At 35.5% G+C, this 21,049-nt stretch overlaps 1 protein-coding gene across 13 annotated transcripts in view; it reads left to right on the top strand.

Annotated features, from left to right (window-relative positions):
• Positions 1 to 21,049, top strand: part of LOC105475715 (transcription factor EC) — a 557,301-nt gene that overhangs the window by 524,566 nt on the left and 11,686 nt on the right. For all 13 annotated transcript variants that reach the window (XM_071094590.1, XM_071094586.1, XM_071094583.1 and 10 more), the window contains 4 exons: positions 9,884 to 9,998; positions 12,047 to 12,103; positions 14,704 to 14,779; positions 20,609 to 20,756. In XM_071094590.1, coding sequence (XP_070950691.1) covers positions 9,884 to 9,998; positions 12,047 to 12,103; positions 14,704 to 14,779; positions 20,609 to 20,756 — 396 coding nt within the window. The remainder of the gene's footprint in view (positions 1 to 9,883; positions 9,999 to 12,046; positions 12,104 to 14,703; positions 14,780 to 20,608; positions 20,757 to 21,049) is intronic.

Below are 21,049 nucleotides of genomic sequence, written 5' to 3' on the forward strand. Positions count from 1 at the left end.
TGGTTATGTGTTTCACTTAATCTTTGATCTTGGATCCACCCCCATTATTTATTCCACAATAACTTTACCAAGATATTCGATCAATTTTATTTTATATTTTTGAGCATGTTCTTTAAATATCTCTACTTATTGAAGCACCTGACCCAAGCTTTTTCCAGTGTTAGTCTTTGTGGGATAAACTTTCTTAAGCATTGTATGCCTAAGAATATTTTTTATCACGGCCTCATGTGTGAATGACATTTGAGCTGCATTTAAAACTGTAAAACTTCATTTTATTTTCTTTCAGTGTTTTAAAATACAGATTTGTTTTATTTTTCCATTCAATTTTTTTTTTAATTTATTTATTATTATTATACTTTAAGTTGTAGGGTACATGTGCATAACGTGCAGGTTTGTTACATATGTATACTTGTGCCATGTTGGTGTGCTGCACCCATCAACTCATCATTTACATCAGGTATAACTCCCAATGCAATCCCTCCCCCCTCCCCCCTCCCCATGATAGGCCCCTGTGTGTGATGTTCCCCTTCCTGAGTCCAAGTGATCTTATTGTTCAGTTCCCACCTATGAGTGAGAACATGCGGTGTTTGGTTTTCTGTTCTTGTGATAGTTTGCTAAGAATGATGGTTTCCAGCTGCATCCATGTCCCTACAAAGGACGCAAACTCATCCTTTTTGATGGCTGCATAGTATTCCATGGTGTATATGTGCCACATTTTCTTAATCCAATCTGTCACTGATGGACATTTGGGTTGATTCCAAGTCTTTGCTATTGTGAATAGTGCTGCAATAAACATACGTGTGCATGTGTCTTTATAGCAGCATAATTTATAATCCTTTGGGTATATACCCAGTAATGGGATGGCTGGGTCATATGGTACATCTAGTTCTAGATCCTTGAGGAATTGCCATACTGTTTTCCATAATGGTTGAACTAGTTTACAATCCCACCAACAGTGTAAAAGTGTTCCTATTTCTCCACATCCTCTCCAGCACCTGTTGTTTCCTGACTTTTTAATGATCGCCATTCTAACTGGTGTGAGATGGTATCTCATTGTGGTTTTGATTTGCATTTCTCTGATGGCCAGTAATGATGAGCATTTTTTCATGTGTCTTTTGGCTGTATGAATGTCTTCTTTTGAGAAATGTCTGTTCATATCCTTTGCCCACTTTTTGACGGGGTTGTTTGTTTTTTTCTTGTAAATTTGTTTGAGTTCTTTGTAGGTTCTGGATATTAGCCCTTTGTCAGATGAGTAGATTGCAAAAATTTTCTCCCATTCTGTAGGTTGCCTGTTCACTCTGATGGTAGTTTCTTTTGCTGTGCAGAAGCTCTTTAATTTAATGAGATCCCATTTGTCAATTTTGGCTTTTGCTGCCGTTGCTTTTGGTGTTTTAGACATGAAGTCTTTGCCCATGCCTATGTCCTGAATGGTACTACCTAGGTTTTCCTCTAGGATTTTTATGGTATTAGGTCTAACATTTAAGTCTCTAATCCATCTTGAATTAATTTTTGTATAAGGAGTAAGGAAAGGATCCAGTTTCAGCTTTCTACTTATGGCTAGCCAATTTTCCCAGCACCATTCATTAAATAGGGAATCCTTTCCCCATTTCTTGTTTCTCTCAGGTTTGTCAAAGATCAGATGGCTGTAGATGTGTGGTATTATTTCTGAGGACTCTGTTCTGTTCCATTGGTCTATATCTCTGTTTTGGTACCAGTACCATGCTGTTTTGGTTACTGTAGCCTTGTAGTATAGTTTGAAGTCAGGTAGCGTGATGCCTCCAGCTTTGTTCTTTTGACTTAGGATTGTCTTGGAGATGCGGGCTCTTTTTTGGTTCCATATGAACTTTAAAGCAGTTTTTTCCAATTCTGTGAAGAAACTCATTGGTAGCTTGATGGGGATGGCATTGAATCTATAAATTACCTTGGGCAGTATGGCCATTTTCACGATATTGATTCTTCCTATCCATGAGCATGGTATGTTCTTCCATTTGTTTGTGTCCTCTTTGATTTCACTGAGCAGTGGTTTGTAGTTCTCCTTGAAGAGGTCCTTTACATCCCTTGTAAGTTGGATTCCTAGGTATTTTATTCTCTTTGAAGCAATTGTGAATGGAAGTTCATTCCTGATTTGGCTCTGTGTTTGTCTGTTACTGGTGTATAAGAATGCTTGTGATTTTTGCACATTAATTTTGTATCCTGAGACTTTGCTGAAGTTGCTTATCAGCTTAAGGAGATTTTGGGCTGAGACAATGGGGTTTTCTAAATATACAATCATGTCATCTGCAAACAGGGACAGTTTGACTTCTTCTTTTCCTAACTGAATACCCTTGATTTCTTTCTCTTGCCTAATTGCCCTAGCCAGAACTTCCAACACTATGTTGAATAGGAGTGGTGAGAGAGGGCATCCCTGTCTTGTGCCAGTTTTCAAAGGGAATTTTTCCAGTTTTTGCCCATTCAGTATGATATTGGCTGTGGGTTTGTCATAAATAGCTGTTATTATTTTGAGGTACGTTCCATCAATACCGAATTTATTGAGCGTTTTTAGCATGAAGGGCTGTTGAATTTTGTCAAAAGCCTTTTCTGCATCTATTGAGATAATCATGTGGTTCTTGTCTTTGGTTCTGTTTATATGCTGGATTATGTTTATTGATTTGCGAATGTTGAACCAGCCTTGCATCCCAGGGATGAAGGCCACTTGATCTTGGTGGATAAGCTTTTTGATGTGTTGCTGAATCCGGTTTGCCAGTATTTTATTGAGGATTTTTGCATCGATGTTCATCAGGGATATTGGTCTAAAATTCTCTTTTTTTGTTGTGTCTCTGCCAGGCTTTGGTATCAGGATGATGTTGGCCTCATAAAATGAGTTAGGGAGGATTCCCTCTTTTTCTATTGATTGGAATAGTTTCAGAAGGAATGGTACCAACTCCTCCTTGTACCTCTGGTAGAATTCAGCTGTGAATCCATCTGGTCCTGGACTTTTTTTGGTTGGTAGGCTATTAATTATTGCCTCAATTTCAGAGCCTGCTATTGGTCTATTCAGGGATTCAACTTCTTCCTGGTTTAGTCTTGGAAGAGTGTAAGTGTCCAGGAAATTATCCATTTCTTCTAGATTTTCCAGTTTATTTGCGTAGAGGTGTTTATAGTATTCTCTGATGGTAGTTTGTATTTCTGTGGGGTCGGTGGTGATATCCCCTTTATCATTTTTAATTGCGTCGATTTGATTCTTCTCTCTTTTCTTCTTTATTAGTCTTGCTAGTGGTCTGTCAATTTTGTTGATCTTTTCAAAAAACCAACTCCTGGATTCATTGATTTTTTGGAGAGTTTTTTGTGTCTCTATCTCCTTCAGTTCTGCTCTGATCTTAGTTATTTCTAGCCTTCTGCTAGCTTTCGAATGTGTTTGCTCTTGCTTCTCTAGTTCTTTTAATTGTGATGTTAGAGTGTCAATTTTAGATCTTTCCTGCTTTCTCTTGTGGGCATTTAGTGCTATAAATTTCCCTCTACACACTGCTTTAAATGTGTCCCAGAGATTCTGGTATGTTGTATCTTTGTTCTCATTGGTTTCAAAGAACATCTTTATTTCTGCCTTCATTTCGTTATGTACCCAGTAGTCATTCAGGAGCAGGTTGTTCAGTTTCCATGTAGTTGAGCGGTTTTGATTGAGTTTCTTAGTCCTGAGTTCTAGTTTGATTGCACTGTGGTCTGAGAGACACTTTGTTATAATTTCTGTTCTTGTACATTTGCTGAGGAGTGCTTTACTTCCAATTACGTGGTCGATTTTGGAGTAAGTACGATGTGGTGCTGAGAAGAATGTATATTCTGTTGATTTGGGGTGGAGAGTTCTATAGATGTCTATTAGGTCTGCTTGCTGCAGAGATGAGTTCAATTCCTGGATATCCTTGTTAACTTTCTGTCTCGTTGATCTGTCTAATGTTGACAGTGGAGTGTTGAAGTCTCCCATTATTATTGTATGGGAGTCGAAGTCTCTTTGTAAGTCTCTAAGGACTTGCTTTATGAATCTGGGTGCTCCTGTATTGGGTGCATATATATTTAGGATAGTTAGCTCTTCCTGTTGAATTGATCCCTTTACCATTACGTAATGGCCTTCTTTGTCTCTTTTGATCTTTGATGGTTTAAAGTCTGTTTTATCAGAGACTAGGATTGCAACCCCCGCTTATTTTTGTTCTCCATTTGCTTGGTAAATCTTCCTCCATCCCTTTATTTTGAGCCTATGTATGTCTCTGCGTGTGAGATGGGTCTCCTGAATACAGCAGACTGATGGGTCTTGACTCTTTATCCAGTTTGCCAGTCTGTGTCTTTTAATTGGAGCATTTAGTCCATTTACATTTAAGGTTAAGATTGTTATGTGTGAACTTGATCCTGCCATTATGATATTAAGTGGTTATTTTGCTCATTAGTTGATGCAGTTTCTTCCTAGCCTCGATGGTCTTTACATTTTGGCATGTTTTTGCAATGACTGGTACCGGTTGTTCCTTTCCATGTTTAGTGCTTCCTTCAGGGTCTCTTGTAAGGCAGGCCTAGTGGTGACAAAATCTCTAAGCATTTGCTTATCTGTAAAGGATTTTATTTCTCCTTCACTTATGAAACTTAGTTTGGCTGGATATGAAATTCTGGGTTGAAAATTCTTTTCTTTAAGAATGTTGAATATTGGCCCCCACTCTCTTCTGGCTTGGAGAGTTTCTGCCGAGAGATCTGCTGTTAGTCTGATGGGCTTCCCTTTGTGGGTAACCCAACCTTTCTCTCTGGCTGCCCTTAAGATTTTTTCCTTCATTTCAACTTTGGTGAATCTGGCAATTATGTGTCTTGGAGTTGCTCTTCTCGAGGAGTATCTTTGTGGCGTTCTCTGTATTTCCTGGATTTGAATGTTGGCCTGCCCTACTAGGTTGGGGAAGTTCTCCTGGATGATATCCTGAAGAGTGTTTTCCAACTTGGTTCCATTTTCCCCCTCACTTTCAGGCACCCCAATCAGACGTTGATTTGGTCTTTTTACATAATCCCATACTTCTTGCAGGCTTTGTTCATTTCTTTTTCTTCTTTTTTCTTTTGGTTTCTCTTCTCGCTTCATTTCATTCATTTGATCCTCAATCGCAGATACTCTTTCTTCCAGTTGATCGAGTCGGTTACTGAAGCTTGTGCATTTGTCACGTATTTCTCGTGTCATGGTTTTCATCTCTTTCATTTCATTTATGACCTTCTCTGCATTAATTACTCTAGCCATCAATTCTTCCACTTTTTTTTCAAAATTTTTAGTTTCTTTGCGCTGGGTACGTAATTCCTCCTTTAGTTCTGAGAAATTTGATGGACTGAAGCCTTCTTCTCTCATCTCGTCAAAGTCATTCTCCGTCCAGCTTTGATCCGTTGCTGGCGATGAGCTGCGCTCCTTTGCCGGGGGAGATGCGCTCTTATTTTTTGAATTTCCAGCTTTTCTGCCCTGCTTTTTCCCCATCTTTGTGGTTTTATCTGCCTCTGGTCTTTGATGATGGTGATATACTGATGGGGTTTTGGTGTAGGTGTCCTTCCTGTTTGATAGTTTTCCTTCTAACAATCAGGACCCTCAGCTGTAGGTCTGTTGGAGATTTCTTGAGGTCCACTCCAGACCCTGTTTGCCTGGGTATCAGCAGCAGAGGCTGCAGAAGATAGAATATTTCTGAACAGCGAGTGTACCTGTCTGATTCTTGCTTTGGAAGCTTCCTCTCAGGGGTGTACTCCACCCTGTGAGGTGTGGGGTGTCAGACTGCCCCTAGTGGGGGATGTCTCCCAGTTAGGCTACTCAGGGGTCAGGGACCCACTTGAGCAGGGAGTCTGTCCCTTCTCAGATCTCAAACTCCGTGTTGGGAGATCCACTGCTCTCTTCAAAGCTGTCAGACAGAGTCGTTTGCGTCTACAGAGGTTTCGGCTGTGTTTGTTATTGCCCTGTCCCCAGAGGTGGAGTCTACAGAGACAGGCAGGTTTCCTTGAGCTGCTGTGAGCTCCACCCAGTTCGAGCTTCCCAGCAGCTTTGTTTACCTACTTAAGCCTCAGCAATGGCGGGCGCCCCTCCCCCAGCCTCGCTGCTGCCTTGCCGGTAGATCACAGACTGCTGTGCTAGCAATGAGGGAGGCTCCGTGGGTGTGGGACCCTCCCGGCCAGGTGTGGGATATGATCTCCTGGTGTGCCTGTTTGCTTAAAGCGCAGTATTGGGGTGGGAGTTACCCGATTTTCCAGGTGTTGTGTGTCTCAGTTCCCCTGGCTAGGAAAAGGGATTCCCTTCCCCCTTGCGCTTCCCAGGTGAGGCAATGCCTCGCCCTGCTTCAGCTCTCGCTGGTCGGGCTGCAGCAGCTGACCAGCACCGATCGTCCGGCACTCCCCAGTGAGATGAACCCAGTACCTCAGTTGAAAATGCAGAAATCACCGGTCTTCTGTGTTGCTCGCGCTGGGAGTTGGAGACTGGAGCTGTTCCTATTCGGCCATCTTGCTCCGCCCCCTATTTTTCCATTCAATTTTGCTATTGAAAAATATTAATTGGACTTTTGTTCTTTGTACATAATCTTTCTTTCTAGGCTTTTAGATTTTTCTCTTTATTATTGTATATTGTTTCATTTTAGTATAATATATCTGAATGTAGGTTTTTTCTGTCATTCTTATTAGGCATTCTACAAACACTTTGATTTTTAAATGAAAATAAAATAATGGTAACTTAAGCTGAAAAAAAACTCTGTGGTCCATTGATTATTATTAATTCTTAAAAATGTGTCTCCGTCACTTTAAAAACTACTGTCTTTCTTCCAATATTATTTTTCTTTCTTTTTGAAACTCCTATTGTCTGTAATTTAGTTCTAATAACTCTATTCCCTGTATTGTTTAGGTGTTCTTTCATATGTTCTATTTCTTAGGCCTTTCCCTTATCCTTGTGGGAGATTATTTTTAAAATTTGGTTTTATATTTTATCAATTCTTTTATTTCTTTTTTATCATTTCCATTATGTTGTTTTTCCATTCTATAGGATTTTTTTCTAAGCGTTCTGTTTCTCATATCTCTTATTTCTCCTTGGTCGCTTTGGTCATTATGTTTTTTGTTGATTATTTTATATTACAAATACCTTTGATGTTATTTATAATGTTGCTTGTTGCCTTACTTTTGAAATAGTCATTATCCTCAAATCTTTTGATATTTTGACCTGCTATCTCATTTTCTTCAGGAAGTATTAGTTATTGTAGATAGCAGTATATATGTGGAAAGGTTAGACTCTGTCTATTTCAGTCCCTATGACCTCAGTAGTGGAGATGTGAATAAAATCTAAGGGGAAGAGCCTCTGATACTAAGAAACTACTGTCAATCACTCCTCACCTCAAAGCAGTTTCTCAGATCAGGAGTTCACTTTTTTCTATTAGAGAGAAGTATTGCCTTATAGAGAAGTAGACTCTGCTCTATCAGGCCTTCTCTCTCACTTTGTTGACTGGATTTTATAATAAATTATTTGTTTTATGTCTTTAAAGTTTGTGAATTTTTTGTTAATATGTTTGCCTACTGTCACATCGTAGATTTTGCTTTACTGAGAAAGCAACCTTTTAAAAATATCATAATAAATATTTCTTCATAAAATAGGTATTCATTTGCCTACAGATCTATAAAATATAGTTAAAACTTGGACCTTATTACATAAGTAACTTATACCTTTCAAAAAGGTTGATATAAGTTTTCTTCATGAGCTTTTTCACAGGTGAATGCAATCTGTACATTTTCACTAACACTGGACTCTTACATCTTTTAATGGAGAAAATGCACTTTAGGTTACATGAAGTGTATTACACACTTTGAAACTGAGCTCAATTGTTTAATGATATTCAAAAAATGATTAGCCATTTACATGAAATAGAGAAGTACCTACAGCATAAAATTAAATAGGATATTAATTATTGTGCTTTAGGGCATAAATTAGACAATAACCAAGATCAGAAGAATATGCAATGTGGCTACAGTTAAGCAGGATTAGATTTATTATCAGAATTTCAACCCCATTTCTAAGGAATAACACACTGGGTGCTGTCTGACCAGGTAATATGGAGGCAAGGAAATGCTATAGTTAGGAACCTCTTGCTTTATTGTTGCAGTATATCTGTAATATGGCTCCTTCCTTAACATTTCTGCAACTTGCCACTTCTTCATTGAAATCCAGCTGAATTCAAGCTCTTCAGAGGGAAAGTGCCCTTTTCCTAGTTCTGTCCCCTCACTCTCTTTTTGTTCAATGTGTCCATTATGCTTCTCAAAGGCACAGCGGAAATGTACGATTCAGACTGGTGATGCCTCAGCTCGTAACCAACAGGACTTTCAAAAATGACCTTGGAAAATTTGCACTTTAAAAAGTATGACTAAGTGAGTCACATCTTAGAAAAACTGCTTTTTGAATTTCTTCCAAAGAATGATTGTATTTATTTGATACTAACACATATTGTCTGCCTAATTTGCTCAACTTTGTCCCTATTTTACAGATGAGAAAATTGAGGAGAAATAGCGATGACTTAAATAGCTGGCTTTTATAGCTCCCTTCCAAGACCCATAAAGCAAAAATTCTCTTACAATTAAGTTTATATAAAATAAATGTGAAGAGTCCTAATAGAGTTAATAGTGAAAAAATATGAAAAAATACATCTGAGAGCCATATAAGTCTAACATGTCTTTATTGACATGCATATAAACTGATGTGATATTAACTGCATTTTCAAATTTTTCCCCTCAGGTATATACAAAATTTATTATATATACTATAATGGACTATTATCTCAGAAACTAATTTTGGTCATAATATGTCCTTTCTTCATATTTATTTCCAGTCTGATTTTATCAATTCTCTCAGATTGAATTGGAGTTTTTCAAAAAGTGGGTTGTGAAGTTAGGTTCTTCATGAAGACTTGTTAAAGCATTGTTTCATTATATGTTTTATTCCTAGTCCTTGAGGAAAGAAAAAAAATTGCTTCTTATTCAGCTCTTTATTTATTGCACAGAAGTGGAATAAAGATACTCACAATGGAAAAATCTTAAAATTTCAAATCCTGCATAGTGAATGCAGCTTGTTCTGGAATAACGAGTATTAACCTGAAATATGAATATTACTTAAATTTGATTTTCTTGGGAAATCAAATCAATAAGCGCACCTTGAATAATGAATTGGTACAATTTTGAATTGTGTATACAACAACTTAGGTTTTCTGAAAAATTGTTCCCAAGAAGCAGTTCAAGAATTGTAGTGTTGCTATAATTGGATGTACCCTATATTCACTAGAGGCAAAAGTAGTTTTAGACTACTTTTGGTTCAGCTGGATATTTATAATAATCTAGAACATTAAGTGTACAATGAGAAAACGTATGCCTTCCAGGAAGGGAAGAGTTTCTCATTTAATTAACAGTGTAAAACACCTCTTGACTGTGAGTTGCTGGTAGCACTGATGGCATTCAGAAGACTCCCAAAATGTCCAACCATTATACCTAATTTGTGGGATGTGACGAACTTTCCAGCTTTGCAAAGATGCATATTGATTTTTGTCCAAAATAATATTTTTAATTGTATCAATTTATAACCAGGTCATATGCTGGATCAAACTTCCATAACTTTGTAAATATTAATAAGAATGTTCCTTCATACATGAACTGATTTCTCATTTTGTCTAAACACATATAACTTTTTTTCAGTGCGTCTTATCCGTAAGCATTTTACGCTGCATTTTTAAAAAGTTAATGCATACTCTTGTCTTGTTTAAAAGCAAAATGCCTTAAATTACAAATTATTATTAACAAAATGCCACATTTAAAGAGGAAAATGTAATATATATAACTAAATATATCAATTTGCACAGAACTTTTTATTAATCTTTTCTTCCTTTTTCCTCTCAAGTTATCTGGAAGTATTTTGGATGTGTATAGTGGTGAACAAGGAATTTCACCAATTAACATGGGGCTTACAAGTGCTTCTTGTCCAAGTAGTCTACCAATGAAAAGAGAAATTACAGGTAGTATTGTTTTTATAGTTTTACCTTTTTTATTTTTATTAATGACATAAGTTATGAGTGACATATATTTGCTAACTAGAATTTTAAAAGTATAACAAAACAATTACGAAAAAGAAGAGACAGTAAATTCATGATTTCTTTCCATGATAATCAAGCAGTAAGTTAATATAACTTATAGTTTGACTGAATTGATTCATTATTTTGGAAATTGAGCAAATACATATGTTTTGTATACATATATACATATATACACACACGCTTATATACATACATATATAAAAGACAGCTTCATTTAACATAGGTTCATTTTTATATTAAATAGATGCCGTTTATTAACATGGTTACAAAGTGATATAATAAATTAGAGAAATTAGTCTATTCTTTGTATGCAGAATTTGACAAAAAACAAATATTGGATTTTTTTTCTTTTTAGCTTGTTTTATGGATTTCATGATAGACTCACATTTAATTTTCTTAATTGAAAACAAACCCTGAGTTTTCAATAGTTTATTTCAAAATTGTTGCAACTCAAATTATAGGAGCATAGTCAAGTGCTTCCAAAATAAATAAGGAAATCAACCCAGGGTCAAAGGAGCTACTTTTCCAAAGGTGTAACAGCTGATTACAGGCAGAACTGGATCAATGTAAGGATTTCCTGACTTACAGGTCCAGTGTTAGTTCCTCCATAAAAATAAATAAATTCACTTGAGATTTCTACAATAAACTTTTGGTCTGGAGCTCAAACACCAGTCTTTAAGAATTTTACATAGTTAATGGTAAAATTTTAAATAAATACATGACCACTCTGAAAGCTCAACCAATAATTCAAAAATGTATATGCATCCAAATTATTCAGACTATAATGACTGTAGTTCTTAATACATACACTTAAATAAAATGTATTATTTTATTAACTTTTAAAATTATAACTCTAATAGTATTGTATTATTTTTGTTGCATAACAACAAATTACCCCTGAAATTTGGCAATTTGAAGTAATAAATATTTATAATCTCAAAGTAATAAACATTTATAATCTCATTCAGTCTCTGAGCATCAAGAATCCAGGAGTGGCCTAGTGAATTCGTTCAGACCAGAGCCTCTTATGAGGCTGTAGTCAAGATGGCAGCCAGAAGTACAGACACCTGAGACTTGACTGAGGCTGGAGGATGCACTCCCGAGGTGTTTCACTCAAGGTCTTGTAGGATAGTGCTGCCTGTTGGCAAGTGGCCTTTGTTCCTGACTACTTGGACTTCTTCATAGGGTTGCTTGAGTGTCCTCATGACATGACAACTAGAGATCAAAGAGATGCCAATGTGAAAGTTAAAAATTTCTCCTATTATCTAGCCTTGGATTCCATACTAGTCATTTCCACAACAAGCTAGTGGCTTCACAGGTCAGCCTTATTTATTTAATGTGGGAGGGAACTACAAGGTGTGAACACTACAAATTAAGAATCATTGTAGGCCATCCTGGAGGTTGATGGTCATATAAATACAACCACACCATACATACAGGGAAGTGCCATTTACTGGAAAAAAGTGTGGAATTGCTTCATATGGATATTTGAGAAATGTAGTGAGTTCCAACTCTTGGGATGTAGAAACAATAATTACTAATAAAATATTTAGATTGGATTAATTTCTTTCTGAATCTCAAAATCCTGAAAATAATAATTGAATACTATATTTTCTGTGTACTATATTTCTTTTGGTTATCACAATGATTTTAAGGTAGGTATCGTATTATAGTCATTTTACAGATGAAGAGCCTGAAACCCAGAGAAGTGTGGCAATAGATCACATGGCTATTAAATGGAGGGCCAGAAAAGAAATTCAGTTTTTATTATCCCAGAGCCTGAAAGCTTTGCTATTGCCTTTTACTGAAGAGTACTGTGTTCCAAATTTCTGAATATTTGCATCAAAAATATTATTGTACCATTTAGAGCAAATAATATTTTATTTTCACCTAGGAGTTCTGAATTTCGTTGCCTGGAGGGGTTTTAAGGTAGAACTAAGCTTTGTTTTTATTATTTTTCTTTTGATCAGAAACTGACACTAGAGCTTTAGCAAAAGAGAGACAAAAAAAGGACAACCACAACCTCAGTGAGTATATATTTTTCCGTATAAAATTAATGCAAAAGGAAATGCATAGACATTAAGGTGTATGGTCTTTTATTATACTCCATAAGTATTTTGATGTCAGATGGCCAAAATTAATTGCACATACAACTTGATTTATTTTGGGAAATATTAACAATGTGAACTCTCAGAAAAGCTATCTATTTTTGCAAAATGAAACATCTCGAATTCCCTCCTTGATCATTCACTCCCAAGGAGGCTGCCTGTGACTGAGATGAGTGCATTTGGTTACATTTGAATTCTGTTGTGACTCACTGATTCAAAGGTTTAAAGAGATAAAAGTGACTTTTGAAAATGTACAACATTTAAATAGTAAGAAACATAACTCTAGGTTCCCATTCTTCTGTGTCAATTTGCTCCTCCCTTCTCAATGATATGTTATCTGAAAGGCATTGCTGTGTTGTAGTGCTGAATTCCACCTCTGGAACAAATAGAGCTCTCGTGCCTTCCTAAGGGTTAATTAGACTCTAATAACAGGTCATATGAGATGGAGAAATCAGGCACCTCCTTATTCAGGAGGATGGACCGAGGGAGGTGGCCTACGCAGGCTCTGGAAGTGAGCTCAGGGAATAAGGGAGGAAATTGCTTGTGCTAATAACCCAGAGTATAGTTTAGAAGGGTTCCCTTGGCCCTGTGGCTGCCTTGCTGAGTGGCGAGAGGCATGGCCAGAGAAGGCAAGAGTGCGTCCTCTAAATATTGATCGGAGTAGTAGCCTCTCTTGTCTGGATCTAAGGACAGGATTGAGTGAATATGTCAAAAATGTTGTGTAGTGAAACCACCGTGGCATGAAGTAGTTTAGTAATTTCTTAAAACTTGACTCCTTTACAAATAACTAGTACTAGGTATGAACAACATTGGGGAACCAGATTTCTCATTATAATTAGCCATTTAAAAATTCATAGACTACTATCTAAGAAGAGTAGAGAAGAAGGTTCTGACATTCTACATAAGATAGATTTAAATAAAATATCTTAAATAAACATGACAGGACAAAAACAGTCCCTTATTTTGAGAAAAAAAAACTGTGAACTTGCTTCATAGTTGTTCTTCATCTTGTATTTAAAAGTGTGGCTTATAAGAGTTAATGTGTGTTGACATAAAATTATTAATAAAATCTTATTATTTATATATGCATATGTTTTATATATACATTTCTATATATGTATATATGTATTATATGTGTGTACATATGTTTCTATTAGCTTTATCTTTATTTTCTAGTCAGTGTTTTTTGTGGTGTCATTTAGCTGTTTTCTGAATTATGTGCACAGGGGAAATAGGACTGGTGAAGAGGGAAAATAAACTCTTACCAGAATCGATTATATTCTCATTTTAGAGGAATCACAATGTATTATTCCTAAAGGTCAAATTCATTCATGTAATTTGCTTTGTAGAGTAAGTTCATCAAGGCAATTCATAGTCTGATGACTTTCCTTGTTTCTAGTAGCAGTTCGTAATTCTCAAATGTGAACTGTTTAAGTATTTTCCAACATTTAAAAAATATATTTTCCTCTTCTTCATATCCTTTTCTACCTTTACTTCCCTGAAAAGTTTAAACTTATCTGTTGAAAAAGATACCATATACAAGTATATGTTATGGTTCTTGATATTAGGAATATAGAGTAGAAGACTGCTCTTAGAGAAGAGTAATACAGGAATTTGACAGATATATGTTTTATGTTGAATATTTACGATGTTCAGAAATTTGCCATAAGCAATGAATGTATGGAAATGCAACAAAAGAAAACAGTCTCTGAATAAGAGCTGATATCAGTAGTTTTCAAAGCATTGGCCCTACAAAAACAGTATCAGCATCACTGTGAAACTTCTTAGAAATAGAAATTCTTGCCCACTCTTCTCCCCCTACTTCCAGGACACACTCAAATTAGAATCCTTAAGTGTGTGGTGCAAATCTGTTTTAATAGTCCTTCCAGGTGTGTCTACAGAGTGCCAAAGTATAACAACAAGTTATTTATATATTATTGGAAACTAAAATAGAAAAATAAATTTATGGTCTAATCAATATACATTTATTTATCCCCTCCTGTATGTCAAGCTCTCTGATGATACTAAAATAAGTGAGTTAGGTCCCTGCCCTCAAGGAGGTCATAGAATCTAACTGGATACACACACCTACTATGTGCTAAACATTGTTAGACTTTGAGGACAGTATATGAGAAGAGTAAAGAGTGTTGCATGACCTCAAATGATTACAATCTTGATGGATTGACAAATTGTCAATGTATGAAATAATCAAACAGATAACATATGAATATATATATACACATTGCATTATGAATATTATAGTATTTTAAAGAATTTTAAAAAATGTTTTGTGACAAAATGTTGTTAAAACAGTGTAAATTGTATATTTATAATTCTAATATTGAAACTTTTACTTTTAGAATAAAGAATTTTTAATTTATTCTTGAGAAGTATTATCATTTGACTAAATGGAAAGTTTTTTGCCCATTGTTTTTAAAAGATTATTAAGAAAGTTTACAGCTGACCAAAAGTGAACTGTGCATTAATGAGAATAATCAATAATGTTTCTTCTTTAATAGTTGAAAGAAGAAGAAGGTATAATATTAATTACCGAATCAAGGAGCTTGGCACTCTTATTCCAAAGTCTAATGATCCGTGAGTTCAACAATCATTTCTATAATAATGTTATAATTTAAAGACCCCCAAAAATGAATGGGAGGGAAAAGGGAGGAGAACCAATGACTAGGAAACTAAGCAGCTTATGGCAAAAATAAGGCTATTGCTGGGCTCATTTTAAAATGTCTATTCCAGGCTGATTGTTATTGAGCATCAAGGCTGTTACAAGAGTTGTCCATTTGAGCTATAAGAAGTAAATAAGTTATTTCTCCTCAATTCATAGTGAGTCTTTCTGTAAGGTGACAATATTTTCAAATTTAGTGATAATGTCAAATATTATTTATGATACGGACTGGTATATTCAATTTTTATGAGTATAACAATTCTCCCAATTTAAAATTTGCATGCAAGTGAAAATAGAATTGTTAGATTTTCCAAGGTCCCCAAATTTTGGAGACACACAAGTAACAAATGGAATTGTAAAAGCATATTGATTGATGCTGACCAGGCTTTGTGCTGTATGCACAAAATGTCCATCAAACAAATTAGTTACTCTTGTAAATATTGAGAAATAAAGTGTTAAGTTAAAATATTGAATGTTTCTTTAAAAATAGAACACCTGTAATCCCAGCACTTTGGGAGGCCGAGGTGGGCTGATCACTTGAGGTCAGAAGTGTAAGACCATCCTGGCCAACATGGTGAAACTCCATCTCTACTAAAAATACAAAACTTAGTCTGGCATGGTGGCGCATGCCTGTAATCCCAGCTATTCAGGAGGCTGAGGTGGGAGAATCGCTTGAACCCAGGGGGCAGAGGTTGTGGTGAGCTGAGATCGTGCCGCTGCACTCCAGCCTGGGCAACAGAGCAAGACTGTGTCTCAAAAAAAGAAAAAAAAAATAGTGAAAACATGGAATCTGTAGCATTAATAAAATGATTTGAAAATATTTCCTTAAAACTGAGAATTATTTTTTTCTCCAAATACTGGATATTATTCATTATCCAGAAATGATCATGTTTGATAAAGTCATACTTGTGTGCCAGGCACATTGTCTCATGCCTATAATCCCAGTACTTTGGGAGGGCCAAACAGGAAGATTGTTTGAGGCCGGGAGTTCAAGATAGGTCTGGGTGCAATCCCACCTCTAAAGAGAAAGCAAGCAAGAAGGAAAAGAAAGGGAAGGGAGAGGAAGGGAGGGGAAGGGAGAAGAGAGGAGGGGAGGGGAGGGGAGAGGACGGGAGGAAAGGGAAGGGAAGGGGAAAGAAAGAAAGAGAAAGAAAGAGCAAGAGCTTGGCGTGGTAGCATGAACCTGTACTCCAAGCTACTCAGGAGGCTGAGACACAGGGATCGCTTGAACCCAGGATTTCAAGGCTGAAGTGAGCCATGATCGCACCACTGCATTCCAGCCTGGGTGATAGAACAAGACGCTGCACCTCCCCGCCCACCCCCAAAAAATATTACATTTGTGAGATTTTGAAGCACTTTTTCTCTAAATCCGAATTTGCTCATTTACTTGGACAATTCAACAATTCGTTAGAAAAGGGAATGCAATATATGTCCTTATGTACATATTAGACTGCGAAGACATTTAGGGTCTGAAGAGCTCAGGTCTAATTTAGACTCTACTCCAAACTCTTCAAATCTTTTAAAGTATCTAAACATGTGACTCTGTTAGCTAAAGAAAACACTTGTCTTCCCTATATGCCTGTGTTTTTATAAAAATAAAATCAAATAAGGTATATGGGAATAGTTTGCAAGTTACAAAGTTTTATGAGAGATTATTACTCCAAATTTTAATAAAAACTTTATCTAAAGACTCCTTTCTAGTTCTAATTCATTTTCTAGAACATGGGATGGTAAGCATTTTTTGTATAGGGCCAGATAGTAAATATTTCAAGCTTTGTGGGCCACACAGAAAGTCTTTGTCACAGTTATTTAACTCTGGCATTGTAGCATGAAAGCAGACACAGACAACATGTGAAGGAATGAGCTTGACCACATCCAGTGAAATGTATGGACAAAAATAAGCTGTGGGCTATAGTTTGTCTACCCTTAGTCTAGAATATGAAAATTCAATTTACTGTAGACTCGTATCTAAAAGAGACCAGAATTGGGAAAACCACATTGCAAGCATTGTTTTTCTCTTCCTTACGAATCTCAGAAAGAAGGGTTATTATTTGTTTTAATTCTATTATGTTGTATGTAGGAAATAACATTTATTTGGGGTCTAATGGAAAACACATTAATTAGATGTTGAGTATGTCTATACATGGATCTTTCTGTATATCACAGATAGAGAGGACACTTCATTGAAATGTATGGCATTCCAAAAGTCTCAGTACTAATTCTGTTTAAATACATTTTATTCCTTGGCTTGCTGTGGCCTGGCCTGTTACTCCCGTGTCCCTTTTTAGGGTTTAGCAATGAGGGTCCCATGGTTGAATCCAGAGCATATCCTCTTAAAATGGACTTTACCTGAGAACCATGGTCTGGCTCCATGGACTAAGGAATACTCGTCTACGTGACAAAATTATTTTGGATCCATTTGTCACATTTTCAAATGTTATTAGGGATAATCTGAAAGTCACAGGAAACAAGAATGCTGGGGAAAGGGAAGGGTAGCATAGAGGAGGCAAATTTACTTTGAGGGTGAGAAAAGGAAAGAAGAAATGACATTATTATGTTATGACAATGAGAAAATTAACAAACAGTGGATCTGGAAAAAAAACAAAAACAAACAAAAAAAACCCTTCCAAGATTTTAGTTTGAGTTTAACAAATTTTTGAATAACTTGTTGAACAGGTGACTACAACCATTAAAATGACTAAGAACAATTTTTAAAAATAAAAAGTACATCAGAGTATACAATTGTCTAGTATGAGATACTTCAAATTATGTGCCATACCTATTAATGGGTCATGGAATCACTCAAATGAGACAAATGCAGCATTTTAAACAAAAAAGGAAGAATAGCATTGAAAATATAAGAGTATTACATGTAAAGAGAATAGGAAAGCTCTGTGAAATCTTTGTTGCAGTTTTATATACTAAGAGTGTGCCAAGTCACTATATAAAACGTATTTCTTGTGGCAGATGCATTTGAAAGGTGGGAAAGCCACAGTTGGCAGAAGAAGTACTGAACTGAGTGAGGAAACCTGGGGCTTATCTCCTAAACCCCATATACTCTTGGGCAAATGGCAGCAACTGTGGCATGGTTGACCTTTGAGTACCTTTCCAGCTCATGATTGGAAGATATTTTGGAGTTGGCTTAGGAAATAAAAGTTAATACCTGAAGATACTTTGAATTCTATGAAGTTTTTATTTTTATGTATCGAAACATTCAGAAAATTCCATTTCTTTGCAGGTCATAATGGTGAGGTCAGAAGGAAAAGTAATACAGAGAATAGCTGTAATTGAGAAGTATAGGTTGAGAAAAGTACGTGAAAAAAAAACACGACCAGGCAATGACAATCTCTTGATCAGTGTTAAAAAAACAAAACTCCAACAAAAATAACAATCAAAGAGAAAGCGTGAAGAGCTTCTACAACATGTTGTAGTTGTCCTCTTTAGCTTTCTTGGAAACACTTTTGTCTGTATGTGTTTTTGTGAGCCATGTTTACAAAAATTACATGAGTAGAAATTTAAAAATAGTATTAGATCATTAATTACTCTATTACTCTTGTTTTTGCACTTTAAAAAGTTTTCTAAATAGTTTGAAGTTTTTTTACTTTATCTTTCCTCCCCTCTACAACCAAATTCCTCCTGCTTTTGTGTAAGAATGATAGTTGGCACAGCATATGAGACCTGACAAAGCTTTCTAAGTCAGGAGTCACAAAATGTTGAAGCAAAAATAAATAAATAAATAAATAAATAAATAATAATAAAAAAATTCAGACCTGTCATAATATTTTTTTCTCTCTTTTTAAAAATCTTTTTAGAATTATTTTTTAATGCTTTTAAGTGGATGTGCACTCCTCAGATAACAGATTGTACATTTTCCATAGCTTTGCCTGGCAGCACTCCTTACTTACTCCAATTTATACATTTGTATTATCTGCTCTGACTGTAAATGCATTCAGGCTTTCAATCCACCAAAGTTTTAAGATCTTAAAAAATTGTTGTGCAGAAAATGAAAGGCCAGCATCAACAATCAACACTTATTCTTTAGCCATGCCTTTATTGGTGTGTCTATATATGGTACCACCCTATGTAATATTTATAATGCCTCTTTGCTGAAATTGTTTTGGGAGAGAGGCAAAAGTCTCTTCAGTAAATATAAAAAAATAAAAAATAAATTAAGAAAGAATCTTGTACATTAAAATGTCTTTAAAATAGAGGAACTTAAAAAACGTATTGTAAGTGACATCAGGTACAAATTGAAGGGAGGCTCATTGTGTGTTCTCTACCACCATTTTGAAGATTTGTTTTTGAACTAAATAGTACTTTAAACTTCAAAGTTGTCTAGGGCTATCTTTTTTTTTTTTTAAACATATTTCTCTGTCCTCAAGTTTTTCTTCCCATGGGAAAAAAATGACACAACATAAGGGTCCATAAGGCTTTTGCTACTACTTAAATTTTAGTTTAGAGTCCATGACACGATTCAGTTACGGATACTTAGTTTAACACCAAAGAGAGCCTGTCTCTCCCCACCCTTCCCACCACCACCATCCCACCCATTCCCCTCAGCCCCCGTGAGTGGAGTGAGACCAACAGCCATTATAGCCTTAAAGAAATGACAAAGCATTTTCAAACTTGCGATGTCCGTTGACAATGTTTTGGTGCACTGCAGTAGAACAGAGCTCTTATCCAGGCTCCAGTAAGTATTTTCACCTGCTAGTAGAAAAATGTCTCTTCTTTTAATATTTTACTGCTAATGGCATTGTCTCATCACTAAAAATATATGTAGAAAAATGTTATATTTCCCTACCTGTGCGCTTTACGCTATACTAAAAACATCTCATGACTCTAAATTAAAAATGCATCCAGGTTTTCCAACAACTCTGATTAACACTTAGCAATTAGTTTGGACTCATTCTGCAAACATATTATTATTTCTCATGCAGTATTACATTCATTAATGTATATTTTCAGATACCAAACTCAGTAGCCTCTTCCACAATGTCATAGCTTTAATTTCTTCTGTCTTAAAAGTAAGTTTTAATGAAATGATTTCTTCTATGCTAAAGCCTAAAAAGTTATCCAGTAATGTTTAATTATATTTACTTATCTTAAATGTATTTAAAAACAGCTACTCATATCAAGCCTTTAAAAAGTTTTGATGATGTTTGTACAGAAAAAATGGCTGAATGGTTTTAGAAAGTTTGCTCTCTTACATAAAGTGATGTTGCCAGAGTCTGATTTGTTTCACAATTGCTCAGGATCACCATTCAGGAGGGACTTTATTTTTTTCTTAGAAACATAAAAGCAACCTTATTAGAAAATAGGTTGAAAGATTGCTACATTTGAAATGATCTTAAAAAATTTAGGCTTAAGTCCTCAGTAATGTACATTTCCTAGTTCATTAATGCAGAAATACTGCACATAGATTTTAATCTTGGAGTTAATAATAAAAGCAATTTTCACTAAAAATATAAAAACTGTAATGGTAGAATCATGATATTGCATTTAGCTCTCCCACAAAAAGTCACTTTATTACTTTCTTTTGACACTTATTTTCATTCTGGGATTAATTTTACTATATAAGGGCTTCTTAACTATTCTATTAAAATTTCTATTCAGAAGCAATAATATCTAAGAGTGAATAATAGTCATGTAAATCATTATTTCATATTAATGTAAAAGATTTTGTAAGTTCTTATGAATTCTGCTGACATGCACAATTGTGAAAAGGTTATCTCTCCGTTCTACAGTGATATGCGCTGGAACAAAGGAACCATTCTAAAAGCATCAGTGGAGTACATCAAGTGGCTACAAAAAGAACAACAGAGAGCCCGAGAATTAGAACACAGACAGAAGAAATTAGAACAGGCTAACAGGCGACTTCTACTTCGGATTCAGGTTTTTATAAGAATGTTGCCATGAGCCACATAGCTTACATATGACTCAGCTGTCATCAGTTTTCTTCATTGGTCTCATTTATTTTTTTCTCTTATTAACAATTATTTTTCCTTTTGAAGGATAATTTTACTGCTTTTTAGAAGTTCGTGAATTGGATTGTTTCAATTAGGTTTTGACTAGAAATCCAGGATCAAGATAGCTGAAAATGTATATATGTATATACACATATGTGTCTATATGTGTGTGTGTATATATATACATATATAATGACAACAACAAATTACAAAATGCAC

Source organism: Macaca nemestrina, chromosome 4 (assembly GCF_043159975.1).
Source record: "Macaca nemestrina isolate mMacNem1 chromosome 4, mMacNem.hap1, whole genome shotgun sequence".
NCBI lineage: Eukaryota > Metazoa > Chordata > Mammalia > Primates > Cercopithecidae > Macaca > Macaca nemestrina.